Source organism: Bubalus kerabau, chromosome 11, assembly GCF_029407905.1.
Source record: "Bubalus kerabau isolate K-KA32 ecotype Philippines breed swamp buffalo chromosome 11, PCC_UOA_SB_1v2, whole genome shotgun sequence".
NCBI classification, from domain to species: domain Eukaryota; kingdom Metazoa; phylum Chordata; class Mammalia; order Artiodactyla; family Bovidae; genus Bubalus; species Bubalus kerabau.
The window spans coordinates 52,977,145-53,005,088 of NC_073634.1; the positions used below are offsets into that span (position 1 = coordinate 52,977,145).

The 27,944-nt window shown below is 46.7% G+C and overlaps 2 protein-coding genes across 2 annotated transcripts in view; both read right to left on the reverse strand.

Annotated features, from left to right (window-relative positions):
* The window catches only part of TMSB10 (thymosin beta 10), a 225,675-nt gene that overhangs the window by 93,807 nt on the left and 103,924 nt on the right, over positions 1 to 27,944 (reverse strand). The gene's annotated exons all lie outside the window — the stretch shown is intronic.
* Positions 12,079 to 27,944, reverse strand: part of DNAH6 (dynein axonemal heavy chain 6) — a 279,939-nt gene continuing 264,073 nt past the window's right edge. The window contains exons 73-77 of the mRNA XM_055540370.1: positions 21,529 to 21,714; positions 20,910 to 20,982; positions 19,718 to 19,869; positions 15,801 to 16,023; positions 12,079 to 12,182 (exon numbers count right to left, since the gene is read on the reverse strand). Coding sequence (XP_055396345.1) covers positions 12,079 to 12,182; positions 15,801 to 16,023; positions 19,718 to 19,869; positions 20,910 to 20,982; positions 21,529 to 21,714 — 738 coding nt within the window. The remainder of the gene's footprint in view (positions 12,183 to 15,800; positions 16,024 to 19,717; positions 19,870 to 20,909; positions 20,983 to 21,528; positions 21,715 to 27,944) is intronic.

Sequence of the window (27,944 nt, forward strand, 5' to 3'; positions counted from 1 at the left end):
AGTCCTGTAGTTGGATGCTGTAGTTGGATGGCAGACTGTGCTGTACTGCCCTCGTCAAGCTTGTCTCAATGAGCTGTCAACCATTGCTCTGCAGGCACCCTGACGAGGCTCAGGTCTCAAAGGTGTCCGTGGCTTGTCCCCTAGTTGGATGGCGGAGGCTCTCTGTTAGGATTCGGAGCTGGTGACTTTGTTCCAGTAGCCTTGCTAGGTCTGAGAGATGAAACAAGAGAGAGCTGGGTGCTCAAGGCTGCCCGCCTCCTTAGTGTGGGTTTCTGCCCCGTACTCCTGCTGGCTGATGTTTTAAGAGCTTCCCAGATGTCCAGTGCTGGGATGATGGGGTGTTGGGAGCAGGGACCAGGAGAGGGACCAGGAGAGGCTTTGAGATGACATTGGCCTGCCAATGTGAGGAGGGCCGGCCCTCCAGATGGAGACAGTGCTGGATGGATGGCACAGGTGATACTGGGATACTGGGCTTGCCTGATTCTCAGGCGTGGTACTTCATACAGCTGCAGCTCTGGGTAGAGACCTCACAGTCCCCGGGCCCTCCGGGTGTTGAGAGTGTCCTGGAAAGCCACCAGGGCTCAGCTGTCTTCATGGAGCGGCTTCCTCCCCCGCGTGTGTCCATTTCTCTCGGTGCCTTTCTGAAGGCTGAGTTGATCAGAGGGAACCACAGAAATTCAGAAATTGCTCCCAAACTCTTCGCCTTGCCAGTGTGAGATTTAAAAACCTGTGTGGTTAGTACACTTTTAATTGTAAAGTGAGGATAAGTCCAAACTGAAAGCTCCAGAGGTTTAAAAGGAAGCAGCAGCTTTTGTCACGTGGACCTGCAGGTGAAAGATGAGATGTGGCACTTCTCTTTGGAGTAGGAGGAAATTGAAGTTATGCAGTATAGTATGTTCCATAATGATAACAGTTGCTGATAGGGACTGTTCATTCACTGGACAATTACTGTTTTCATTCCTATTTTGTTGAGAGTGTGGACGCTGGAGCCAGACCACCTGGGTCTGAGTTGCAATTTGCTTAATCTGTCTGTGCCTCTTCCTCATCTGGATAAGGGGGTTAATAATACACCTGCCTTATAGGATGGTTGGGGGGAGGCAGAATGTTGTGTAAAGCACCAAGAACAGTGCCGCACACCTTGTAATACTCAGGAAATGTTAGTTGTTTTTACTGTTGTGGTTTCTCCTTGTTAACATGGACTGGGTAATGGCTAGTGGGGCAGGGGGTGAGAGCCATCCCTGCAGCACTCTGCAAGCTCAGTCCTCCTCCCCACGTCTGGGCATACTCTGTACATGAGCTTGCTCACTTCTACACCGGGCCTTGCCAATGTTCTTTTCTTCTGAGTCCATTGCACGTATGCATGCTCAGTCGCTCAGTCATGTCCAACTCTTTGTGACCCCATGGGTTGTAGCCATCCAGGCTCCTCTGTCCATGGGGTTTCCCAGGCAAGAATACTGGAGTGGGTTGCCATTTCCTCCTCCAGGGGATCTTCCCAACTCAGGAACTGAACCTGTGTCTCCAGCATTGGCAGGCGGATTCTTTGCCACTGAGCCACCTGGGAAGCTCTGAGTCAGTTGCCCCTCTTAAATCTTGGGTTCGTAGACTATGGCTGGACCCAAGAATGCAGTAGAGCCCAGTACCTTGGCCTCTAAATACCACCCTCAGGCTCCCCAGGTTCTAAGTTTCCTCTGCTTCTTCTCGCAGTGGAGTCGGGACAAGGGAGAGTACGGATGGACCTTCATTTGTTTTCCTGGTCTCTAGCTCTTAAGTATTCTGTTGTCAAAATGGCATAGACCCTGGGGCCAAGCTGCCTGGATTTAGATTCTGCTTTGCTGCTGCTTTGTGTGTGAAGTCCTGAACCTGCTTTACCTGTTTTCCATTTTCAAGTGGAGATAATAACAATCCATCTAAGTTTTTTTCCTGGATCAGAGGATGGTATGCTGCAATTTAATTAGCTATTTAGGACATTAATGTGCCAACTGTCACAGAAGGGGACATCGTGACCTCGGAAGATCATGTCAGTTCTGAGCATCAAAGACTGAAACGGAAGAATACGAATCCCAGGATCTACCCCTTGAAAATACTTATTTTAAGATGCCACCGTAAGCTTGTCTGGTTGATCTTTGAGGCTTTTTATTGAAAAAGAAAAAAGCGATATGAAATTCAGGTTGAGATTTGCAGCTATGGTGGCTTCTGCTAAATGGAGGATTTATTTGTGCATTTATAAGTATACCTAGGGCAGAAAGGGGCCGGGGTCTTTGAGATGCCCAGTTTACACAGAATGGTCAGGACTTCCAACACTGGACTCTGAGGTGGAAGGTTGGGACTCGGTATCTCCTTACCTGTTTGGCTCAGGGCAGCGCACTGCCCGGCTCTGATCCTGAGTCCTCATCTCTGAGACACTGCTTATTGCACGCTGTGGCCCCATGGCAGAAGCTTTCCGAACTTCTGAGTTGGACAGAGGGAGGGGGTTGGCAGGGTTATTTCCTGGTCCTTGGGCATGTGTTTGGGGGGTGTGTTTAGGGGCCACAAGAGCTGCCACATTTCTGATCATTTGTCTCACCACAGGGCATTTCATGGGCAACAGCAGTTTTCCGTGTTCTGTGGTGGGAAGGCTGGGAAGTAGAACATTCCCCCGTTGGACAACCCATCAACAAATAACCTTCCTGTGCTTCAGTCTGGTTGGGGAGCAGTTAGGGGAGCCAAGTCCCCTATGGGGCTGCCTGGGCACCAGAGCGAGAGGTGTCCAAGGGGTTCCCAGGGCCTCAGCAATGGCCAGTAAGCAACCTCTTGGCCCCTGGGCCAGCTGGTGCCCCCATGTGGCTGGGACTATGTCAGACAAGTTGGCTGGTGGAGCACTTTGGGCAGCAGAGGCTCCAGTGGCCTTTGTCAGCAGAGCTTGGGGAAGACACGAAGGTGAAGGTAATTCTGCTCTGTGGTCCTGAGTCCCAGGCGGGGTAATTCAGCTCAATGCTCTGTCTTTGACCTGGACATTTGTGAAGTTTTAGGGAGGCATGTGGTGGAGTCAGTCATAAAGTAAGGTGGAGGGTGGTGGTGGGTGGTGGTGGGGTGGTGGGGCAGAGACGCAGGATGCCTGCAGACCCATCTCTGAGACAGCAGCAAAGCCCCTTCTCTTTCTCTAAGCTGTTTCCTCCCTCCAGGTCTGTTTATTTCTCATTTTTTATGCAGAGTCAGCCTCCTTCCCCGTGGACCCTTCTGTAAAGAATTCAGGAGGCCAGGATCCCCTACTCTCAGCAATGCTGCCGCCCCATGCTGGCCACCTGCTAGTCTCTGCCCCATGTCCAGTCCCTGTGGGCACTGGGTGGCCCTTCCCACCCACCTCTGTAGGTCTGATTGGGCTGCCATAACAAAACACCACAGACTGGGTGACTTCAGCAGTAGAAATTAATTTTATCATGGTTCTGGAGGTTAGAATCCAAGATCAAGGTGTCGGCAGTTTTGGCTTCTCCTGAGGCCTCTCTCTTTGGCTTGCAGATGGCCACCTTCTCACTATCCCCATGTGGCTTTTCCTCAGTATAGTCCTGGTGTCCCTGTGTCCACATTTCCTCTTCTAAGGACACCAGTCAGATTGGCCTAGGACCCACTCTAAAGGTCTCATTTTAACTTAATCTCTTTAAAATTCTTGTCTCCGAACACAGTCCTATTTTGAGGTTCAGGGGTTAGGGTTTCAGCATGTGAATTTTAAGGGAACACAGTTCAGCTGGTAGCATACCTTCTGTTCCTGGCTCACTCCCTCCAGATCATGGTCACCAGCGCCCCCTCCTGGCAGAGCCCTCGGCTGTGGTGAGAGGACTCCAGGAAGAAAATGCCAGCCCTTGGCTGGGCTGAGGGAGTGGAGGTGGGATCCAGCTGTGGTGTCTGCCTGATGCCTGCCCTTCTCCAGGTGCCCTCTTTCTCGTCGGAAGACCCACCTTCACCTCATGTTGTCTCAGACCAGGTCCTCCGCTATCCCCTCACTCTAGAAGTTCCTCCTTGGGAGTCCACTTTTTATCTTAGGAGCCAGGATTCTTTGGGTCTCCCTCAGTGGGAAAACTTGGCTACATCCTGGGCTTGTCTCACCCCCACCTCTCTCGGCATCCTGCATTCCGTGTATCAGTAACAATAGTTCCTCACACAGTACTTTCTAGTTTACAAAAGCCCTCACCTAAGACTTCTCATTTTCCACCTTCACCAGGCCTCTAGCTTCTTCGAGTAAAACATCTCTCGGATTTGCCCCCTTTGTTCCTAAGGCCATCGTCCTGTAGTCATTCCTCCTACCTTTCTGTGGGACTAATCTTGCAAGTGTCTCTTACCCAGAAGCCTTCAGGGTTTCTTGTTGCTCTCTTCATGCTGATGCCTTGGCACCCAGACCCCATGTTTTCCCAGTTCTGCCTCTGATATTCTGCCTCAGAAACCTTATGTCCCTGCTGTTGCCTCTCCACCTTTGTTAATGCTCTTCCTTTCCACTGTCTGCAGTGCCTTCTCCTCTCCTTCCCGCACTGAGAAAAATCGGCCCCAGGTCTCCAGCCATCTTTCTCTCCTATTCTTCTTCAGCTCTGAGGGGAGAGCCAGAGAGGAATAGAATCCGTGGATCTTTCCTCACCCCCTGGACTGAGTGCTTGGGCAAAGCAGAGTGGGTTGGACCCTCTGATCATTTCTCAGCCTCTGACCCCAGGCTGACTGGCAAGGCTGGGATTTGTCACTCTCTCTTTGGGTTGTCAGAGTGTGGAAGTGTGTGTGTGTGTGTGTGTGTGTATTGCTGCTTGCTCCCCGACTCCTTAAATCTGCCTCTAACCCTGACACCTGCCCCTGAGGGAAGGGAGTCAATATTTTAAAAATCTGTCCATGAGATTCTGACACCCAATGAGGGCTAAGAACCAGTCCTATCATTTACGGGGCTGCTCACACTTCCCAGGGGAGGAAGGAATATTTATGGATTGATTGGTGCTAACTGGTTCACACAGACTCAATCCTTAAAACTGTAACTGGGAAGGGTTAATTTTGAATTTACATCAGATCTGTTTCTGTGGCTTTAACCCTTACCTTGCCGCTTTTGTTATTATGGGCATACCTAATGACCTGCCTCAGGGACATAACTTTACCCCACCCACCTGAGAAGGACTGTGACATTCCTGAATTCTTTGTGTGGCAAATGGAGCAGCACCCGGTGCCCCTGTCTGCCCACTTAGTGGCCCAGAAATTCACATTTCGGGAGGCCAGAATCACAGATAGATATGACATCTTTGTTTGTTGATATGACAGGAGATATTCCATTTCACACCACCCATGAAATGACTGTAAGGAACTGAAACTAACACATCCCCATATCTGAGGCTTGCCATTCTAGGAGATATTTGCAGGAATTAAATGGTATTTTAACTTTGTTTCCTCACCTCCGCCCATCTCTGATCCATAAAAGAACCTGGCATTCAGGCCCCAACAAGACAGTTATTTTGAGGTTCTGACCTACCATCTTCTTGGTCAGTTGGCTCTGGAATAAAGTTCCTTCCTTGTCTTAACACCTTGTCTCAGATTTATTGGCCTTTCGCGTGGGGACCAGAGCAGGCTTGGACTCTGTAACAAAACCAACCTCTGAGGTGGTGGTTTCTTCTCCTTTACTGATGAAAAAACTGAAAGTGACCCAGCTCATCAAAGTCAGGAGACAGTTCAGAACCTTTGCTTGTACCGCCCTTCTCTTTCTGCCTTTTCTTCTCCTACTTTTAGCTTTCCAGCCCCTTCCTCTTTGTTCGTGCAGTTTCCCCTGCCGGGAGCTGTTAGGGGAAGCACACTGACTGAAACCGCCCGCCCTGGCCAGGCCCATAGTAACCATTTGCGTGAGTTATTTTAGGACAGGAGGTTCTGTTAAGGAACGTGGAACTAATAAACCACCACTAACCAGAAGAGTTCAGGAAAGGTCAAAGGGAGACATCACACGTCCTACCACCTCCCAGAATCCCTCTCACTGGCATCCACCTTAGCTGTGCAATGCATGCACTACCAAGAAGAACTCTAAGTCAGAATGATTGGCCAAAGACAATCTGGAAGCTAATCCCATCATCATAAAACCCAAGACTTCGAGCCAGGAGCTGAGCAGTTCTCCTGGGTTCCCCTACCCTACTGCTCTCCACCAGGGCACCCTTTCCAATAAAGTCTCTTGCTTTGTCAGCTCATGTGTCTCCTCGGGTTAATTCATTTCTGGGTACTAGACAACCACTTACAGGCCCTAGAAGGGGTCCCCCTTCCTGCAACAGATCCATTCAGTGCCCCCACCCCTAATTCTATCAGAGTCTGTAAGAACCAGCGCAAAGACCTGGGTTCCCCTCTCATGTGATCCTGGGGAGTTTGGTGTATGTGGCTGCAGCAGCTGTCCTGACTGTGCTCTATGAGGGTTGCATCAAAGAGTTTTCAGTGGTGATCTTGTCTGGAGTTCTCTTAGGTGAGGCCGAAAGGGAGCATGAGGTCTCCAAAGATGCTCCTCTTCAGGGAGAAGAAGAGATGAGGGGCTAACAACCCAGAGCTAGGGAGACACCCACAGTGAAGGGGTGGGTGAGGGGGCCCAGGGCATTGGCTGTGGAGAGACTGTCTTCCTTCTTCCCCTTCTTGGCAGCCATGTGATAATCCTTAAGGATGATTCTGAGCATATGACACTTGAATCTGGGCAGGGCTCTGTGGGTGTTAAAGAGTCTCTTTAAGAGCACGGCCCTTACAGGGATTCAGGAGGGATTAACAGGGTTAAGGACCACTTCAGTTGTTCTAAGTAAATAGTATTTAAATATTTTTCATCCCTCTTTAAATGCTGTAATCTTCAGTGACTTTCTAGATGGTGGTGATCCATTGTTAGGCAACTGCAGTAATTATAAGCAGTTAAAAAGAAATCTTACATTTCTTCCCCAGAGCTAGGGGATCTGGAGAGAATACAATGATGGCATATGAAGGAAAAACAAGGCTTCAAAAGTGGTCTCTTCTTCTCCAGGTGGCTTCCAGACCCCTGCCTCCCCAGCCTTCTTAAACTTTCACATTATCTGCCTTTGTGAGGTCCTGAGCCTTAAAGGTGTGGGAGGGCATCATGCTGTGGGATGTTCAATCCCTTGCCCTTCCTCTCCAGAAACCCACTGCCTCTTCTGCCATCTTGGCTACAGAAGTGCCCGCCCCTGAAGCGCTAGTACCGGAAACTGGGTCTAAGGGGCACTCACTGTTGCTGCCACACGTGTCTCTGCCCAGAAGTGCCCACCTGCCAGGGGAAGCACCAGGAAAGTTCCAGAAGAAGTGGAGGTGGCTGCAGCAGATGCAGGGCTTTCGGCAGTTTAGCGACCAGTGGGTCCGACTGGAAGAGAAGTGAGGCAACTGCGCCGGCCAGAAGCCCATCCCCTGATGGGTCCTCACCCCATAAGTGCGAGTAAACAGCAGTCCAGGAATGTGGGTCTTATTTGCTTAGGCAGAGGTTCAGGGCTGTGGTTGGGGTGAGTGTCCCCACCATTAGGGAGCAGCCTTTCCTGTTCCTCACAGCCCTGGGGCATGATGGGGGGGAGGTCTTCTGTCCACTCTGATGGAGGGGAATCCAGATTAAATTTAACCATCCTTCACTGATGGAGGTATACACTAACCTGTTTATTACCTTCTCAGTCTGGGGTCTTTTCTTTCAAGGTGGCCATGCAAGTGTTGGGCATGTTACACCTGAGCTGAGCTGAAAGGACCAGGTGAGCCTGAGGTCATGGGCCTCTTGGCTCCTACTGTCTTGACCTGAGATGGCTGCATGGTGTTCACACCAGACCCACGCTGGGATAGGATAGAGAGCCAGAGAGCTAGGGAAGAATCATACTGGCTTGGTGGTGCCTGTGTGTGGTCAGGGTCCTTGCCTGACATTGCCCAGATGCTGATGACTAGCAAGTTTGAGTAACCTAGTTTTAATAGTCCTTGAACCAAGAAGCAGAGAGCTGAGGGAAGTCGTCGTGCTGGTCTTCGCACCTGTACCATTTGGTTTTCTTGTGGCTGGGGTAAAAAGGCCGGGATGTAGGAACCCTATTAACATACTGAAATCCAGTCCTGTCTTGGGAGAAGAGAGGTGAAAAAAAGCCGTGCAGGCTCCTGGGGCCTTGGAGTGTCTAGTTGCTCCTGTTGTGCCTGAAGACTCTTTTTCTTTGTCAACGAATGCTGCAGCCCCGCAGTTCAAGGTCCCTGTTCTGGACAGGCACATCTCCACCGATCTGTTGCTCCTCATCCCAGGCAATAACCCCACAGCTAGATGGTGGCCAGCAGTACCTGCCTGTCTCTCTGGACTCCTGCATTCTGGGAGCTGGTGCTGACTTTCCAAACAGAGACATACTTCCTATATTGACCAGAGGAGTCAAGCCAAGACCCTGACCCCTTGGACTTGAAGGACAGCCCTTCCTGTACTCCACACTCTGGGTTGGCCCTGATAGGCCCAACTCAAAAGAGACTCAGAATAAAAGCCAGCACTGATTCTTTTTTCCAAGGAATGACTTTGGGTTATCTACCAGTGCTTGGGGGAAGTGCGTAGTTTTGTAACATAATGAGCTGTGTGATAATAATTAATTGTAAATGAATTGTATGAAAATCATTTTTTTGTGTAGATTTCCCCCCCTACATTGTGTATATCAATTGGGCAACTTTTTTCTCACACGCTCTGAATCCCACCTCTGCTGCACTCCTAGCCCCACACCTGGGCCTGCCTGAAGCCATGGACCCTGCCCCTTCTTTCTGCCACCCTTCTCTCTATCATCTCCTGGTTCTGGCTGCAGTGGAGTCAGCAGGCCCTGGAATTTCTGTTCTGCTCCTCTCTGTTCAAGGTCTGGTGACTAGGGTGCCTCCCACACTCTGACAGATGCTTTCACCGGGTATAGTGCGTGAGGATGTTTCATCCACATGTGAAGACTGGTGGATGGTAGGGTTTGTCAGAGGTGCTGTGAGAGAAAGTGGTTTTCAAACTCTCCTCCTACCCTTGTCCTGTGTGTTATTTATTATTTATATGTCTTTGTGTTTTCCAAATAAAGTCTTATGGGGAATATCTCTAAAAAATGAGTAAGAGCCAAACTGCCCTGATTGAGTCTGAAATAGAAACTTTCAGCTAGTCTCCACGCACTCCCTCCACCCTGCCTCCCATCCTCCTCCCCGTGTTCCACCTTCGTTACCGACCAGGAACTCCTACATGTGGCCGAGTTTCTTCATGGTTCTCCTGGGCCTCTAAGCAGCTCTTTGGACGGGGCTGATAAGCAGCAGATGTGTTTGTTCCTAATCTTGTTTTGGTTACCTTGATTGCCTGGGCTTGCAGCTCTGCTTTCCTTTCTAGAGACTTTCTCTCTCTTTTTTTCAAACTTTTTATTTTGTATTGGTGTATAGTTTATGTTGTGGTAGTTTCAGGTGTTCAGCAAAAAGACTCAGCCATGTGTATGTGTATCCTTTCTCCCCTAAACCCCACTCCTATCCAGGCTGCCACATAATATTGAGTTGCATGTGCTATACATGTCCTTGTTGGTTGCCCATTCTGAATATAGTTGTGTGTACATGTCCATCACAAACTCCCTATCCTTGTCTCCCTGGCAACTGTAAGTTTATTTTCTAAATCTGTGAGTCCCAGAGACTTTCTGTGGGTTCAGAAATGACAAAGAGTTTCTTTGTCGTTTCCAGGGCCGGGAACATCTTTGGGGTCCCACAGAAAGAGTAATGTGATGGCAATCAGGACCCATGTCCACCACCTTTGCTCCACTCCGTGCCCACTGTGGGAGGACTGGGGTGGGAGGGCTGAACGTTCACAGATACCCTTGCTGCTGTGATCGAGAGTCTTCTCATGAGATACACTGAGGGAGATTCAGAAGGTGAAAGGGGCAGAAGACCGTTTTCTTCAATAGTGGTGGCAGTTATGTGCTGGCTCCAGCAGACACAAGTGTGTGTGGTGGCTAGGCTCTGCATCAGGTTGGCACAGTTTCCTGCAGCTTTCTGACCTCGGATTATAGCTGCTCAGGTGCCTAATGTCAACCATCTGACTTCTGCAGCTGCAGCCACTCCTACAGCTTAGGAAGTACCTCTTCCTTCTTGAAGCACCAAGAGGAGTTGCTGATTTCTGCACTGATGTAAGTGGTGCTCCTTGCTTCTCAGTGACATGAGTCTGTTCTTAACTTTGGTAGGTAAGGGGATGAAGGTGGGGTTGTTGCTGTTCAGTCGCTCCATCATGTCTGAGTCTTTGCCACTCTATAGACTGCAGCACACCAGGCTTCCCTGTCCTTCACTATCTCCTGGAGTTTGCTCAAACTCATGTCCACCGAGTCCGTGATGCCATCCAACCATCTCATCCTCTGTCGTCCACTTCTCCTGCCTTCAGTTCTTTCCCAGCATCAGGGTCTTTTCAATGAGTCGGCTCTTCACATCAGGTGGTCAAAGTATTGGAGCTTCAGCATCAGTCTTCCAATGAATATTCAGGGTTGATTTCCTTTAGGATTGACTGATTTGATCTCCTTGCTCTCCAAGGGCCTCCCGAGAGTCTTCTCCAGCACCACAGTTTGAAAGCATCAATTCTTTGGTACTAAGCCTTCTTAATGGTCCAACTCTCCCATCCAGACATGACTACTGCAAAAACCATAGCTTTGACTAGACTGGCCTTTGTCGGCAAAGTGATGTCTCTGTTTTTTAATATGAAGGTGGAAGAGGGGAGGTAAACAGGAGGGAAGGATTACTGTGGCTGATCCTGTTCTTTCAATTTCCTGTTAAGCGGGTGTCATGGCCTTCTCCAGAGGTCCACATCCTAGCTGAGTGGTACCCACGTTCTTGGCTCATATTAGGGCAAGGAAGCAACAGATTCTATTGGCAAAATGGTTTGCAAAACACAGTGGTTGGACTTCTCTGGTGGTACAGTGGATAAGAATCCACCTGCCAATGTAGGGGACATGGGTTCAGGGACATGGATTCGATCCCTGGTCTGGGAAAATTCCACATGCCAGAGAGCAACTAAGCCTGAATGCCACAACTACTGAGCATGTGTGCTGCAACTTCTGAAGCCCACATGCTTAGAGTCTGTGCTCTGCAACAAGAGAAACCACCACAAGGAGAAGCCCACACACAGCAACCAAAACTAGCCCCCACTCGCCACAACTAGAGAAAGCCTGTGCACAGCAATGAAGATCCAGCACAGCCAAATAAATAAAAATGTAAAAAACAAACCACCCCAAAGTGGCTGCTCCATGTCAGCACTGGCCCAGCAACCTCTGAGGTGGCAGGGGCGCCAGTGCACCTGGGGGGGACTTGGCCAGTTTTCACTTGAAAATGTTAGTGGCTCAGTCGTGTCTGACTCTTTGCAACCCTATGGACTGTAGTCTGCCATGCTCCTCTGTTCATGGGATTCTCCAGGCAAGAATACTGGAGTAGGGAGCCACTTCCTTCTCTAGGGGATCTTCCTGACCCAGGGATCAACCTGGGTCTCTTGCTTTGCAGGCATCTGAGCCATCTTTACCATCTGAGCCACCAGGGAAGCCCAGTAGTTTCATCCTAAAGTGGAAAGTTCCTCTGTACTTGGGCAGGAGCGACCTGCTCTTTCCTGAGAGCACCACAGGCTCTTCTAAGAATTGCAATCCAGCCCCACAGGGTGGAGGAATGTCACCATGGGCCCAGATCTCATGCATTGGGCTCTTAATTTGGTCTAGAAATGGAAGGACCTAGGGCCATGTGACTGACACGTACACTGGGCCTTTCATATTCATGTAAAGAGGAAAGAAGCCCTGATAGATGAGGAAGTCCTGAGCTCTGACTCTGCCCAACCCCTCTCTGCCCCTTCATGCTGGGCCCAACTCCTTACAAATGGGAAGCTGCCTCTCACATGCAGGAGGGGGAGTAGGCTTAAGATGTGAGGGTTAAACCCACTGCTTTCACATCAGAGTTTAAATCACAAGCAGAAAGAAGGAACTCGAACACTTTATTCTAGGTTATAAAAGAAATAAAAGCCACACTTGCTGCGTTTACGCCAGATTACAAGTAAAGCCCTTTTGCTTATTTGTAAGTTATACAGAATTTTCTCCCCATTAGGGAAAGATCTCTGGTCTGGTTCTTTTTCAGCACAGAGGTGGTATGTTTTCACTCATTTAGCTGGCAGAGCAAAGCCGATCCTTTGGCAATCCAGTAATCTTTCGACCGCTTGGAGGGTAAGAGGACAGTCACCACAAAGTTGGTTGAATGACCTAGTTAAGGATACAAGGAAAAAAGTGTTAAAGAACAACCCCTTAATATAAAAATCATGGTACCAGGAGTCAAGACATCTGGGTTCCAGACCTGTCTGTGCCTCTAAAGAGGCAACAATCCTCTGTGGATTTCAGTTTTATGCTCCATAAAATGAAGATGTTAGAACAAATGATCCTTTAGGACTTGTCCAGTTTAGACATTGTATAACCTTAGAAATTATGTTTCAATCTCCCTGCAGTCTGTTTCTGAGCATTGCACAAGGATTGAGGCCTGAGCTTTTAGTGAGACTCAGGGGATGTGGTTGGTAGGTTAGGCATCCATCCATTTGTCCATCTGCTTGTCTGTCCATCCATCTATCCATTTGTCCATCTGCTTTTCCATCTATCCTTCCATCCATCCATCCATCCATCTGCTTGTCCATCCATCCATCCATCTATCTGCTTGTCCATCCATCCATCCATCTATCCATCTGCCCATCCATCCACTTGTCGATATGCTTGTCTCCCTCCAGTCATCCATCCATTTCTCTATTCACCCATCCATTTGTCCATTGGCTTGTCTCCATCCATCCATCCACCCTTTGTTCCACCCAGCAGGTAGGCACTGGGGTCCTGAGTCAGAGGTATTTTGTCCTCAGCTCTGAGACATCTGAAGTAAGAGATCAGTTTTGCAGTTTCTTCATCGTGGGCCTGTGTGAGGGGACCAAGACCAGGATGAGAAGAAGAGAGCCTTGCCCTCAAGATGGGTGCTGCTATTTCTGGCATTCACAGCAAACTTCATCTGCCTGGAAGTTGGGGAGACTGGGGGTGTCCCCAGCAGAGAATGCCTACATCTCCCTTCTCCTTATCTTTGCATGTCATTCCCTGCATGTGCCTTGGTGAGTGCTTGAGTAACATTTTATAGCAGTATTACAGTAGATATATGTATAGCAACCATTTGTTTGGTTTGAGATACAAATCAGGTCCACACCTTGCAACAGTGATGTGTCTCTTGGATCTCTTTCGATGGTAGTCTCCCTCTGTGTTTCTTTTGCCACTCCTTTGTAATATATTTGTTGGAACAACCAGGCTGTTTGTCCCATAAGGCTTCCCGGAGTCTGGCTTTTGCTGACAGTGTCCCTTTGGTGATTTTACACATGTTCCCCTATCCCTCTAAGAGTGGTTAGATCTAGAGGTGTGATCACATTCAGGGTTGAGGTTTTTTGGCAAGAATACTTCCTAAGTGGTGTGCACTGCCATCAGGAAACGCCTTGTGTCTGGTTGTCTTTTTTTGAAAGGAATGTCCACAGAAGCTAATTATTACTTGTTGTTTAGTTGCCAAGTTATGTGACTCCTTTGTGACCCCATGGACTGTAGCCTATTGGGCTCCTCTGTCCGTGGAATTCTCTAGGCAAGGATACTAGAGTGGGTTGCCATTCCCTTCTTCAGGGGATCTTCTCGTCTCCTTCACTGGCATGTGGATTTTTTACCACTGAGCAACCAGGGAAGCTCAATTACTACTTAGAGCCATTATTTCATTTAGGTTGATAATTTAAAATTTTAATGATGATTAAGTCCATCTGTGATTTAATTTTTGTAGTGATATGAGATAAAGATCTTAGTTTGGCATAACCAGTTGTCCCAGGATCATTTATGGAATAATCTCCCTCTTCCTGACCAATTTTAAATGATGCTGCTATTACATGTCAAGTTCCCCATATGCACAGTGTGTTTCTGGGCTGTCTATCCAGTACAACATTTGATCTGTTCATTGAGTCCTGTGCCAGTGCATTGTCATATTAATTACTACTTTTGCCTCTTCCTGAAAACCAGAGTTCCTGTTGGAATTTTAACCAGCAATAAATAAGAGGAGAAATGACTCTGTTAAAAAATGGGCAAAAGATTGGAACAGACACATCTGAGAAGATGTAAATAAGCACCAGAAAAGATGGTTACTGTCACTAGTCATTAGGGAAATGAAAATTAGATACCACTATATTCTATTATCTATCTATCATCAAGCTATCTGTCTGTCATCTATCATCTAAAATTAAAAGGACTGATCATACTAAGTGGTGGTGAGGATCTGGAGGATCTAGAGCCCCCATATACTGCTGGTGGGGATGTTAAATGCTGTGGTCGCTTTGGAAAACATTTTGGCTGTATCTTAAAACGTTAAACATATACCTACTGCATGAGTCATCATTCCATTCCTAGATACTTATCCAAGATAAATAAAGCATATATCCCTACAAAAACTTGTAAATACCATATTAATTTAAAAAATACCTTTGAATAATGTGTGTTTTAGACTTGTCATGGGAGTGGTAGATCATGTGACATGAGTGGCTACCTTAGTTCTATTCTGTACCTTGCCCTGAGAGGACATCCTTTAACTGAGAAAAATAAATATCATCAGTATCTACACATCTTCCATTGAAATGAGAACAACTGTTTTAGTTCTTTTTGCCCTGCTCCCCCATCCCATATTTCTGTCATTTGGAAATTTAGTTCCAAGTTATTATAAATTCATTTCTATCATCAAATATTAAAGATTTAACTCTCTGTGTGAGTTTTAAATAGAGGATCAGTAGTGATTACTATAGAGACTTTGTATGTTCAAGACAGTTGTTATTACAGCTTTCCTTTCAGATGATAATCTGGTTGCATTTGCCATTCTAGTTTAAGGTTTTTTATCTTCAACACTTTGAAAAGGTGTCTCTATTTTCTTTTTATATGCACTGTGGATAATGAGACATGTCTGAAGTCAATCTGAGTCTCATTTTCTGAAATTTTATTTCCAGCCTATTAATAATTTTATCTCTTTGAGAATTTTCTTTCTGATAATAGTAAGTATCACTTTGATATATCTAGGTTTCTTTTAAAATTTGATTGTTTATTGGCTTGTTGTATATTTTAAAAAATTACCTCTTCTACTTTGTGAGCTCTCTTAATCTGAGAACTCAAGTGTTTCTTCGGTTCTGGGAAATTATCAGCCACTTTTTCAAATATTATTGCTCTTCCATTTTTCTCTCTTTTCTCTTTACAGATTACCTACTAGATAAATATTGGAAATTTTGACTCTTTCCATAGTGTTATGTTAAAAAAAAATTGCTTTGAGCTGTATTTTTAGGGATTTCCTCAGTGCATTCTCTTGGCTCACTCTTTAGCTCTCTGCATGCAGTCTTTCAGCTTATCTGTTAATAATGGCTTTCTAAAGATCTGGTTCCTCTTTTTCAGGGCTGTATCTCAGTTTCAGGACTACTAAGATTTCCCCTTTTGTACCATGGCATTCATTTATTTATTTTAAAATCTCTTTCTATGCTGAGTCTCAATGTTTTAGTGTCTACTCAGTCCATCAGTTTGAAATTAGGAGACGTTGCTCAATAAACTATTTTCGACTCATTACCACCACCAGACTAATGGAAGCAAGCATTGGTTTTATAATATTAATCTATACTCAGCATTAAAATGAATAGAATTTACAGCATTGATAAATTTGTATGTTATAAGCGGCCTTATTTTAAGCCTGGCTAATCGACCCAAGATCACCATTTGTACATTACAACAAAGCATTTGGATTTTGATTGTAGTCTGCATTTAGTCATTATTTATATGCCGATGTAAGAATGTCCTCACCTGTGGTTGAGAGGGTTCCTGCTCGAGCCCCTGTCTTATAAAGTGGGGAGTGGTAGAGTGTTGGGCTTGGCTCATAATTTTGTCGTGGTTCAAAATGCACCACAGGCAGCATTGGATTCATCTGTCCGGGCAGTGCGTCTTCTATCACCATGTCCTTATTATCCCATCGAGAAGCATCCATGAACATCCCATGGACAAGAACGCCATCCTCAGGAGAGGGCAACTGAAAGATACGTAGACGTTCAGAGGTGAGAAGAGCAGGAGGGGTCGCCCTCTTGGGCCCCCTCCTAGTCCTACATCCTCAATCAGTTTGAAGAACTATTCTAGAGATTCTCTTATCCCTCACATCTTAGAGAGGAAATGCCAAGGCTCCAAAAGGTGATATAGTTTGCTTTTCAGTTTGTCACCAAGTCTCATACTGTTCACACTCTACAAGGCTGTCTGGTACATGGTACCCCAGGGAAACCCACTGATGGGCTTCAGTCTCTGATACCAAGATGTTAGGATTTTCCCCTTCTCATGGGAAGTGGCCACTAGGGCTGTGATTATCATCTGTTATTTTTAGCAAGGCCTTTCAAAGATCTGAGTGCTCTTCCAGACGATAGATTATATATCTGTGACAATATTTGCAGAATGCTTATGGAGAATTTTTTAAAAGAAATTTTGTGAGAGAAAGAGACAGAGACAGAGACCCTATCCCTCAATGTCCTGTGATTAGATGTCATCACTAGTGTCTAGTTTCTGCCAGGTGTGAGCTTTGTGTATCCTTCCTCAAACACTGAGTGAATCTGGCCCGTCCTGGGGCCCTAGATCTTTTTACAATTGGAGTTTCACACCTGCAGACAGAGGACTAAGCAGTGTGGTTTTAAGTGGTATGTTTTACAGTGAATCAAAGGATGATAAGCTCTTATGGGTTGGACTTTACTTTCTAGCATCTTGTAGTTTATCCCATGGGTACAGCGTGGTGCGGTGGGCCTTCCTGTTATCGGGGCTGCCATACACACTTGTGCAGGTTTGCCTGAGTAGAGGCTGAAACCATCCTGCCATGAGCTTGTCAGGCTGTGTGTAGGAGTCATCTGCACACACCTCCAAGAGGAGTGCCTTTTCCTAAATGGCATGAAGGCGGCACTGGGCTGACAGTGGCCCTGTTGTTGGTAACAGAACTCAAGTTGTCTAACAGTCTTTTGCTGTGTTTTCTGGGAGGACCAAGAGATGGGCTGACTATACAGTCTGCAGTCTCCACAGAAGACAGAGATTCCCAGGCTTCGCTACGGCTCACTGTACATGGCCCATGTGGAGACGTGTGTGTACGGGTGTGGCTGGAGGGCAGAGACGCCAGTAGTTACTGTGAACTTCTGTCTGTCAGTTGGCCTATGTGGCAGATATAGCATGCCAGGCACAGAGCAGGGCCAACATCCAGGATGGCCTGGATGAAGGCTTTTATGCGGGTATTGTCCTGCCCTCCTGCAGACTCATTATTCCTGACCTGGGCCTGCGACACTCTCCTGGCTGAGAAGGGTCTCAAAATAACAGTGAGTGCATTTCAAAATTGATTTCCTCCCTACTTTTACAAGCTAATACTTTAAGATAAAAAAATGTTGATGCTAAAACAAATGTTCTTAAAGACATAAACTCTTTCACTGTCATTTTAAGATATAGGCAATTAAGAGGCATGGGGAATTACAGTATTTTGTAGAGTAATCCATGAATATGGGGTCAATCTTACCTTTGTGCATCTTTGCTATTCAGAGCAAAGACTAGATCAAGCAGATCTGAGTGGGGTGGATACTGATTAAATTACCCAGGAGAAATTCCTATTAATACTATGATATTTTAAGGAAAGCCACTAAAAGTCACATACCCCATATACACTGACCGTCTAGTGAATACATTCTTAGCAAAGGCAATCTGGAACAGATCTTTGATGTCATAGCACGCATAGAAAATGACATTTATAAGCCCCACTGGGATGGACAGGTGCTCTGGAGGCTCCCCTGCCCCATTAATATCTCAGTACATTGGAGGTGGCCAGCTCAGATGGGCAGCAGTGAGTCTCAGCCCTGGCTGTATGCTGGAAGCACCCAGGGAGCTTTAACAAGTAGATGACTGATGTCACTGGGGTGATTCTGATGCAACTTGATGTGGTCTGGGCATCAGGATGTTTTTAAAGCTCCAGAGATGATTTTAACCTGCAATCCAGGTTGAGATATTCTAGAGTAGGGGTTCTCAAACTTGAGAAGAACCCCCTGGAGGACTTATTAAAATATAGATTTCTGGATCCCAGTCCAGAGTTTCTGATTCTATCTGGAATGGGTCCTTGGGACCCATAAATAAATGCTAATCTACTTTACTTGAAAAAAAAAATTAAGTATGTTGTGTTAGTTTCAGGTACAGCGATTCCGTTATACATATATATGTGTGTGTATATATATATATATGTACATGTGTGTATCTACTTGTATATGTGTATGTGTTTAGTTGCTCAGTCGTGTCTGACTCTTTGTGACCCTTTGGACAGTAGCCTGTCAGGCTCCTCTGTCCATGGAATTTTCCAGACAAGAATACTGGAGTGGGTTGCCATTTCCTCCTCCAAGGGGCTCTTCCTGACTCAGGGATCAAACCTGCATCTCCTGTGTCTCCTGCGTTGCAGGCGGATTCTTTACCCACTGAGCCATTGAGGAAGCCTTATATACTTGTATATATATATTCTTTTTCAGATTCTTTTCCCTTACAGATCATTATAAAATATTGAGTATAGTTCCCTGTACCACACAGTAGGTCTTTGTTGCTTATCTGTTTTACATATAGCAGTGTATATGTCTTAATCCCAACCTGTTAATTTATCCCTCCTCCCCTCTCCCCACTTTGGTAACCATAGTTTCCTTTCTACATCTGTGGGTCTGTTTTCTGTTTTGCAAATAAGTTCATTTCCAATAAGTGCTCAGGTGATGCTGAGGCTGCTGGTCTGGGGATCACACTTCAAATCTCTGTTCTAGAGGGAGTAAACCATGTAAGCAAAGAGCCTGAACTGCTTCCTTAGTGCATTCCTGCCGGTTATGTAATGTAGTTACAGTTACATGATGTGTGAAGTTAGCATATCAGTTCTGCTAGGAGACAGCTGAGTGAATGAGGCAGGAAGGTTTAACTTCTGATAACAGTTATATACTGTGAGTGCGCTACATAGTGGTCACGTGACACCCGCAGTTTCATTGACAATGCACTACAACTCTGAAGTTGGTGGCACGAGCCCTGTTTTGCAAATGTGAACACTGAGGTGCAGACATGTTAATCATTGCTCTAGCACTCACAGCTGGGGAGGGGAAGGCAGAATTTACCCAGGCCTGCTTGATGCTGAAACTCTGGTTTTCAACCTCTTGCTACATTGCCTCCTCTGGTGGCTCAGTGGTAATGAATTCGCCTGCCAATGTGGGTAGACGTGGGCTCAGTCCCTGGGTTGGGAATATCCCCTGAAGGAGGGAATGGCAACCCACTCCAGTATTCTTGCCTGGAGAATCCCATGGACAGAGGAGCCTGGCAGGCTACAGTCCATGGGGTTGCACAGATTCGGACATGACTTAGTGACTAGACAACAAATATTGCCTCCACATGAATGAGAAAGTTACTCTAAGTATCTAAAGAAATAAGCAGTATTGATGTAAAATATATTTCTACAGATCAGACTAATTTAGGTGGTTGCCATCCAGTCACTGGTAATTGGGAGCTTGTCTTGGGAGTCTGACATGCTGAAGTGACTTAGTATGTGTGCATGCATGCATGCTTGGAGGTATAGACCCATCCTGCCCTCTCCCACTCCTGCACATGGAAAGTGGAAGGGGTGAGGGAGGGGAGATTGCTCGAGATCCTGATGACAGTAGATAGAAGCTGCTGTGCTGTAACAACGGTCAGGGGGACAGTACCTCTGTGTCCATGGGCAGTTCTTGTCCAAACTGCACTGTCTTGGCAGCTTCTATGACTGTGGCTTGATCCCGATAGACAGGAACCATGTTGTACTTGAAGCTCAGCTCATCTATAGGCAAATTGTATTTCCGAGCGTGATTTTGAAGAGTTCCTGTAAATACAAAAGCCAGAAAGCTGAGTTGCTATTATCCAAACATAGCTTCCACTTGCTTGGACCAGGATGCTCTAGCATTAAAGAGCTTCCTCTCCATCCAGAAGACCCAACCGTTAACATCTTACTCTGAATTACTGAGAGGGGTGGAGTCAAAATTTTGGTCCTGGTAGGAAAGAGAGGGAGGGCCAAGTCTAAAGTGCACTGCTCTGCCAATGGGGGAGACAAGCCAGCAAGGGCGTTTCAGAGCCCGATCTTCCCAACTTTTAACATCTTGCTTAGCTTGTCCTGTATGGCCTGTTTCTGGGCTGTGTATGATGGACTCGGGATGAGACAGATTAAGAGCTGGGCTAATTAGCATCTAGGGCTTCCCTGGTGGCTCAGTGGTAAAGAATCCACTTGCCAATGCAGGAGATGCAAGAGATGTGAGTTCAATCTCTGGGTCATGAAGATCTCCTGGAGAAGGAAATGGCAACCCATTCTAGTACTTCTTGCCTGGGAAATCCCATGAACAGAGGTGCCTGGCGGGCTATGGTCCATTGGTTGCAAAGATTTGGACAGGACTTGGAGACTAAACAACAACAAAATTAGCATCTAGGAGCCCAGAGGCCTTAGTGCCCTCTGGGGCTCACTGGCCAGAATCCCTGAGGACCACTGGAGGAACAGCAAAAATATTTTTTTAGAGAGAAGGAAGCTGCTCAGAGTTGGAGCCAAAGAAATTGGAGAGCAGGTGGGTCCTGAGCATGGGTCCCATGGGGACTTGGGGCAGCTGTGTGCATTCTCAGGGAAGTAGCTTTTAGACTTGTAAACTGAGAGCAGCAGGGATTAAGTTGTTGGGGGAATGCCTGCTATTTCTGCCATCCTTTTCCTCTGCAAGTGAGGAAGAGCAGGGCCTTTTTGGGCTGCTGTATAATCAATTCCCCTTGGTTTAGGCCATCAGCAGTCATGCCATTTTCCCAGTTCCCAGAAACCCAGCACAACTCATCACACACTTATTGATTTTTTTCCTATGGGGATTTTTCTAGGGAAAGCAGTGATACCTGTTAGAAATCCTTGAGGAAAGAAGAAACCGGAGATCCAGAAGGACTTGGGCTGTCCTCTTTTGAGCCACAGCTAAAGGAGAAACATTATATAATGTACTTTTTTTTTTTTTTTCTGAGATAGCAACTGTCATTTAAGTCAGAGTTATATTTCTGAGGGTCTCTTAGGAGGCAGAATCTAAACCGATCCTGAGTTATCACTAGCCCCATTCTTACTGCCTGCCCTGTCCCCCTTCCTCACCTACCAGGCTGACCATAAACCCAGAACCTGGTTATTATGGAGGTTCTAGAAGAGGGAGATATCAGCAAGGTCACGCCTGGCCACTTGGACCCATGTCAGATTGGTTCTGTACCTCATGATGGGGGTCCCATGAATGAGATCTGAACCCCAAGGATGGCCTGGAATTAAAATGAAAAGTGGGGATAAGGGCACAGGGCAAACTACACTATAATCAGTGCACGATTTTCAAAGTGATGCTATTCCAGAAGTTTCTGTTTCTTTGGATTCAGATGATCCCTCAATGGTTGTCAATATTTCAGTTAGCGAGGGCTTCCTAAGGACCCTAGAGCCAACCATATCGTCAGATTGATCAGACCCCAAAGAAGTAAATTTTCTTACGTCCACAAATGCAGTCCTCAGAATAAGGTCTTTGACCCAAGATCCTAGTGGCTTCAGGGATGGGTAGGCGGTATTGGACCATAGAGAGGGAACCTGGTTGTTGAGGAAACTGTTATACACCTTTTCCATTTCTTCAGACATCACCACTAATCCAGCAATGGCTTTGTTGAGTGTATCTAGAGAGGTCTGAAAGAACAAGAAAGGATTGGTGCCTTTCACAGATGTTTTTATCAGGTGGGGATGACCCTCGTTCATGGTGGCAGGTGTTGCCTTGGGCTGAAGGGCCTGCTTGGTGGCTTGTATCCTCTATGCAGGCCCTCTGCTGGGTCAGACCTTCCAATCTTCATGCAGTTTTTACAACCTGTGACATAGAGGTATAAGACCTTGGAGTGGGCATGGTTTAGGCAGTTAGTAGCATGATACAGTGAAGTGGATGGAGAAGGGAAGGTAGAGAAATGTCCCCCAAGCATTTTGAGAAATGCCACTGTCCAGCTGTCCTCCAGGCTGAAGAAAGAATGAGCCTTACGGTTAGTGATCTGGGAACCACGGAGGGGGCTGGGGTCATGGGAAGTACCTCCAACTCTATCCAGAGGGTGCCTGCAGCCCCAGCAGTTATAGCAGGAAGGGGAGATTCTTAGATGAGACCAGTCTTTCAGTTGATACCAGAGAGCTTCCTTATACTGGAAATACTTCTTTAAAGGTACACTCCTTATCCTCCCCTCATCTCAACAAAAGACAGAGGCTGGCAGCAGTCCTGGGAGACACTGGACCAGCAGCAGCCATGGGAAATACAAAGCACTATCTGCTACCAGGCTAAAGGTAAAGGCAGGGTGTATAGACTTGTATAGGGGTTTCCCAGTAGCTCAGCAGTAAAGAATCTGCCTGCCAGTGCAGGAGATGTGGGTTCAATCTCTGGTCTGCAAGATCTCCTGGAGAAGGAAATGGTAACCCACTCCAGTATTCTTGCCTGGGAAGTCCCATGGACAGAGGAGCCTGGCAGGCTATAGTCCATAGGGTCTCAAAAGAGTCAGACATGAATTAGTGACTAAACAACAACAACATAGATTTGTATATTGCTCTCATGGGTTCCAGTTTTGTGAAAACTGCTGCCATATACAGGGGAAATATTACAGGAAGATATTAGAGGGCAAATTTATGTTGATGAAAGTGTCCAATTCTTTGAGAACCCATGGACCGTAGCCCACCAGACTCCTCTTGTCCATGGGATTCTCCAGTCTAGAATACTGGAGTGGGTTGCCATGCCCTGCTCTAAGGGATTGTTCTGATCTAGGGATCAAAACGCATCTCTTACATCTCCTGCATTGGCAAGCGGGTTCTTTACCACTAGTGCCACCTAGGAAGCCCAAGTCCTAGGACCACATGCAAATAGTTCTAGAGACAAGGTGACATGTGGATAAGACAGGGCTAGTCATCCTTCTATTCCTTCATGGAGTTTTTCCCTTCTTCGCATCTCTTCTCACAAGAGGCAGTGCTAGAAAAGAGGAGTTTTAAGTAGATATGCCCTTAGGATCTGAGGAACCATATGTAGCAGAGCAGAGGAAAAGAGCCTTTCAGTTCAGTTCAGTTCAGTCACTCAGTCGTGTCCGACTCTTTGCGACCCCATGAATCGCAGCACACCAGGCCTCCCTGTCCATCATAAACTCCCGGAGTTCACTCAGACTCACGTCCATCGAGTCAGTGATGCCATCCAGCCATCTCATCCTCTGTCGTCCCCTTCTCCTCCTGCCCCCAATCCCTCCCAGCATCAGAGTCTTTTCCAATGAGTCAGCTCTTCGCATGAGGTGGCCAAAGTACTGGAGTTTCAGCTTCAGCATCATTCCCTCCAAAGAAATCCCAGGGCTGATCTCCTTCAGAATGGACTGGTTGGATCTCCTTGCAGTCCAAGGGACTCTCAAGAGCCTTTTCCAGCACTACAGTTCAAAAGCATCAATTCTTTGGCGCTCAGCCTTTTTCACAGTCCAACTCTCACATCCATATATGACCACAAGAAAAACCATAGCCTTGACTAGACAGACCTTTGTTGTCAAAGTAATGTCTCTGCTCTTGAATATGCTATCTAGGTTGCACATAACTTTCTTTCCAAGGAGTAAGCGTCTTCTAATTTCATGCCTGCAGTCACCATCTGCAGTGATTTTGGAGCCCAAAAAAATAAAGTCTGACACTGTTTCCACTGTTTCCCCATCTATTTCCCATGAAGTGATGGGACTGGCCAGGGCCAAAACACCACTCGACCTTAGACAACAAAAATGGAAGAAGGAAGCAGAAGACGTATTTAAGATGTGTGGATAACACTTGAGTCAGATCACTGCAAGGACCAGGCCTCCAGTGCTGTCTAGATCAGTGGAAAGCAGATAGAGGTCACATTGCCGCCAGTTCTCCCAGAGGCAGCGGCTGACAAGCAGTCATGTTCAGTGAGAAGAATGCACTTCAGATCTTTCTCCCTTATATCTAGAAGCCTACATCCCTGAGGGACCTCATCTCTCCCAGAACCTGCCGGGTCTCATGGTCCTGAGCCGTCAGGAGGCCAGTGAGCTCACCAAGATGGTAGCCCAAAGCCCCGGATGCTCCCACCCTCCCTTGGCCTTGTTGCCGCCACAGTGCAACCTTGCTGTTTGCTGGGTGAAGTGAAGGTGAGGCTGCGACACAGCCAGAGCCAGGCAGGAGTGGGCAGGGGTCAGGATGAGGGAGCTCTCTGGTGCAGGCCCAGCACCCCATGGTGGCCACTACCCTGCCTCTAATGGGAGTGCTCAGCTCTGACTCCTGATTGCCTTGCAGCCTGCTTCTCCCTGGGCTCCTCTTTCTTCTGCTTTTATTAGGTGAATTCTTCCATTAGTGGTGGACACTACTGTTTGACCAGAGGGGATCACTTTGTTCCTGAGAGCCACATTAGTTCACTTGCATGTTCAAATATTCATGGAAGATTTAGGAGGTGTCAGGCACTGGGGAGACAGAGATGAAGCGTTAGTCACTCAGTTGTGTCTGACTCTTTGTGACCCCATGGACTGTAGTTCGTCAGGCTCTTCTGTCCATGGAATTCTCCAGTCAAGAATACTAGAGTGGGTAGCCATTCCCTTCTCCAGGGGATCATCCCAATCCAGGGATCAAACCCAGGTCTCTTGCATTGCAGGCAGATTATCTACCATCTGAGCCACCCGGGAAGTCCCCAGACAGATATGAATTATGTATTAATACCAGTCCCTTTGTCTTCAAGTTCATTGTCTGCTGGGGGAGCCATACTCATGGAGGAGTAATTACAAAGCAAGGTGGCATGTTGTACACAAATACAGTGATGGACACAAGCATCTCAGGTGACGGAGCCCTGAGAAGGGGGCTCTGTCATCTGGTGGTGGAGGGAAGGACAGGTATTCCAGGAAGACTTTATGAGGAAGTGACATTTGGACTCATCCATCCTTAAGTGGGTGACCATGCATGAGGTGGAAGAGGCCAGAGATGAGCAGAATCCATCTCTTCTTCCTTTGAACAATCTGCTTGCCAAGCAGATGTGGGTTCAGTCCCTAGGTTGGGAAGATCCCCTGGAGAAGGAAATGGCAACCCACTCCAGTATTCTTGCCTGGGAAATCCCATGGACAGAGGAGCCTGGCAGGCTACAGTCCATGGGGTTGCAAAAAAGTCGGACACGACTGAATGACTAAACAATAACAACAGCCGCATTAGTTTTAGCTGGGCACAGAACAATCCAACACAGAGACTACATTTCCCAGGAACACTTGAAGCTGGAGTGCTGCCATGTGATCAAGTTTTGGCTAAGGGATATAAGAAAAAATGATGTATGCCACTTCCGTGTGACACTTTTATGAAGAAGCTGCTGTCCCTTGGTCCTCTTTCCCCTGTTTGAGTGGCTGGCAAAAGGGAACACTTGGAACAGCTCCTTTAGTACCAAAGGTGGAAGTCACCTGTTGAGGCTGGAAGAGCCAGCCTTCCAGTGGGATTCCTGATTAAACTGACAAAGCAAGAATAACTACCTGCCTTAGGCAGGGGTTCCTCTGGGCTCTTCAGAGAGAGAAGTGAATTCCAATCTTGTTTTTGCCGCTGTATTTGGGAATCTTTATCACAGCAGTTTAATCTATACCCTGATTCACTCAATGTAGAAGGTGATGCCCCCTTGCTTATTTAACTTATATGCAAGAGTAGTATATCATGTGAAATCCCAGACTGGATGAAGCACAAGCTAGAATCAAGATTGTAGTGAGAAATATCAATAACCTCAGATACACAGATGACACCACCCTTATGGCAGAAAGTGAAGAGGAACTAAAGAGCCTCTTGATAAAGGTGAAAGAGGAAAGTGAAAACACTGGCTTAAAACTCAATATTCAAAAAACTAAGATCATGGCATCCAGTCCCATCACTTCATGGCAAATTGATGGGGACACAATGGAAACAGTGAGAGACTTTATTTTCTTGGGCTCCAAAATCACTTCAGATGATGACTTCAGCCATGAAATTAAAAGATGCTTGCTCCTTGGAAGAAAAGATATGACAAACCTACACAGCACATTAAGAAGCAGAGACATCACTTTGCCGACAAAGGTCTGTCTAACCTATGGTTTTTCCAGTCGTCATGTATGGGTGTAAGAGTTGGACTAATAAAAGCTGAGTGTCAAAGAATTAATGCTTTTGAAGTGTGATGTTGGAGAAGACTCTTGAGAGTCCCTTGGATAGCAAGGAGATCAAACCAGTCAATCGTAAACGAAATCAGTCCTGAATATTCATTGGAAGGACTGATGCTGAAGCTTCCATACTTTGGCCACCTGATATGAAGAACCGACTCACTGGAAAAGACCCTGATGCAGGGCAAAACTGAAGGCAGGAGGAGAATGGGATGACAGAGGATGAGATAGTTGAATGGCATCACTGACTCGATGGTCATGAGTTTGAGCGGGCTCTGGGAGTTGGTGATGGACAGGGAAGCCTGGTGTGCTGCAGTCCACGGGGTCACAAAAAGTCAGACATGACTGAGTGACTGAACTGAAAAGGTGATAAACTCTGACCTGACTAGTTGGCCTTCTGGTACTGCTGTTTACCTAGCAGACCCAAGGTGAAGATGTCACGTATTCAGCTGACCTAGTTTCCCCTCATCCCCATCCCATGAGCCTGGGTATTGTCAGACAACCAGAAACATTTGGAGACTTGATTTCCTAATAGGGAATAGTCCGTCTTTAAAAGATCTACCCTAGTGCTTCCCTGGTGGGCCAGTGGTTAAGAATCTACCTGCCAATGCAGAGGACATGGGTTCAATCCCTGGTCTGGGAAGATCCCACATGCCACAGGGAAACTAAAGTCAGCCACAACTACTGAGCTTGTGCTCTAGAGCCCAGGAACTGAAACTACTGAGCCCTTGTGCCACAACTACTCAAGCCCATGTGTCGAGCCCATGCTCTACAAGAGAAGCCGTCATGATGAGAAGCCCATGCATTACAACTAGAGAAAGCCCACAAGCAGCAACAAAGACACATCACAGCCAAAAATAAAAATAAAGTTCATTCACATAAAAAAAAAAGTCTACCGTGGCTGTCCTCTCCAGTCTTATCACTGAGCCTTAATCCTGTGCCAGGTATTTGGTTCCCTGCTTGGCAGTAAAACTTCCCCTGTTACTGCTCAGTAGTCAGTCTCTGTTTCCCTTATTAAAGTCACGCACAGAGAAACCAGGAATTCCTGTAGCCATCATTACAAAGTCAAGGGCCTTCGGAAAGTTTTCCTGAGCAAAAGGCAAAAGTTTAAATAGTTATTCTCAAATTTTAGTTGCAATGACATCGTCTCGGGGTGTTCATTTAAAATTCACATTTGCAGGAATTACTCAAGAATCCTCACTTGGTAGGTCTGGAGTGGAATCATGGAATTTATAGTTGGAGCACACGGCATAGTGGATCCTAATGCAGGTGTTTTATGGCCCATACTTAAGAGAAACTTGGTTTTCATAGTCTTCACAAAGACTATGGTATTAGATGCTAACTAGACATTGGGCTTCACAGGTGGTGCTAGTGGTAAAGAACCCTCCTTTCAATGCAGGTTAGACATAAGAGACGTAGGTTCTATCCCTGGATCAGGAAGATCCCCTGGAGGAGGGCACAGCAACCTACTCCAGGGTTCTTGCCTGGAGAATCTCATGGACAGAGGAGTCTGGTAGGTTACAGTCCCTGGGGTCCCACAGAGTAGGACAGGACTGAAGCGACTTAGCATGCAAGCAGACACTGGGAACAAGCACTGAGTCTGAATCTCTCTTAATTGAGTGCTTAGGTCCCTGCTCAAATTCCTAAAGTGTCAATCAAATTCTAAGGGTGCAAGTTAGGATAATGAAGGGTTTGTAATGCCCTGCAGTCATAAGCCATTATTAGAGAAAGGAAACACAGACTAGTGAGAGGAGGGTGAATTAA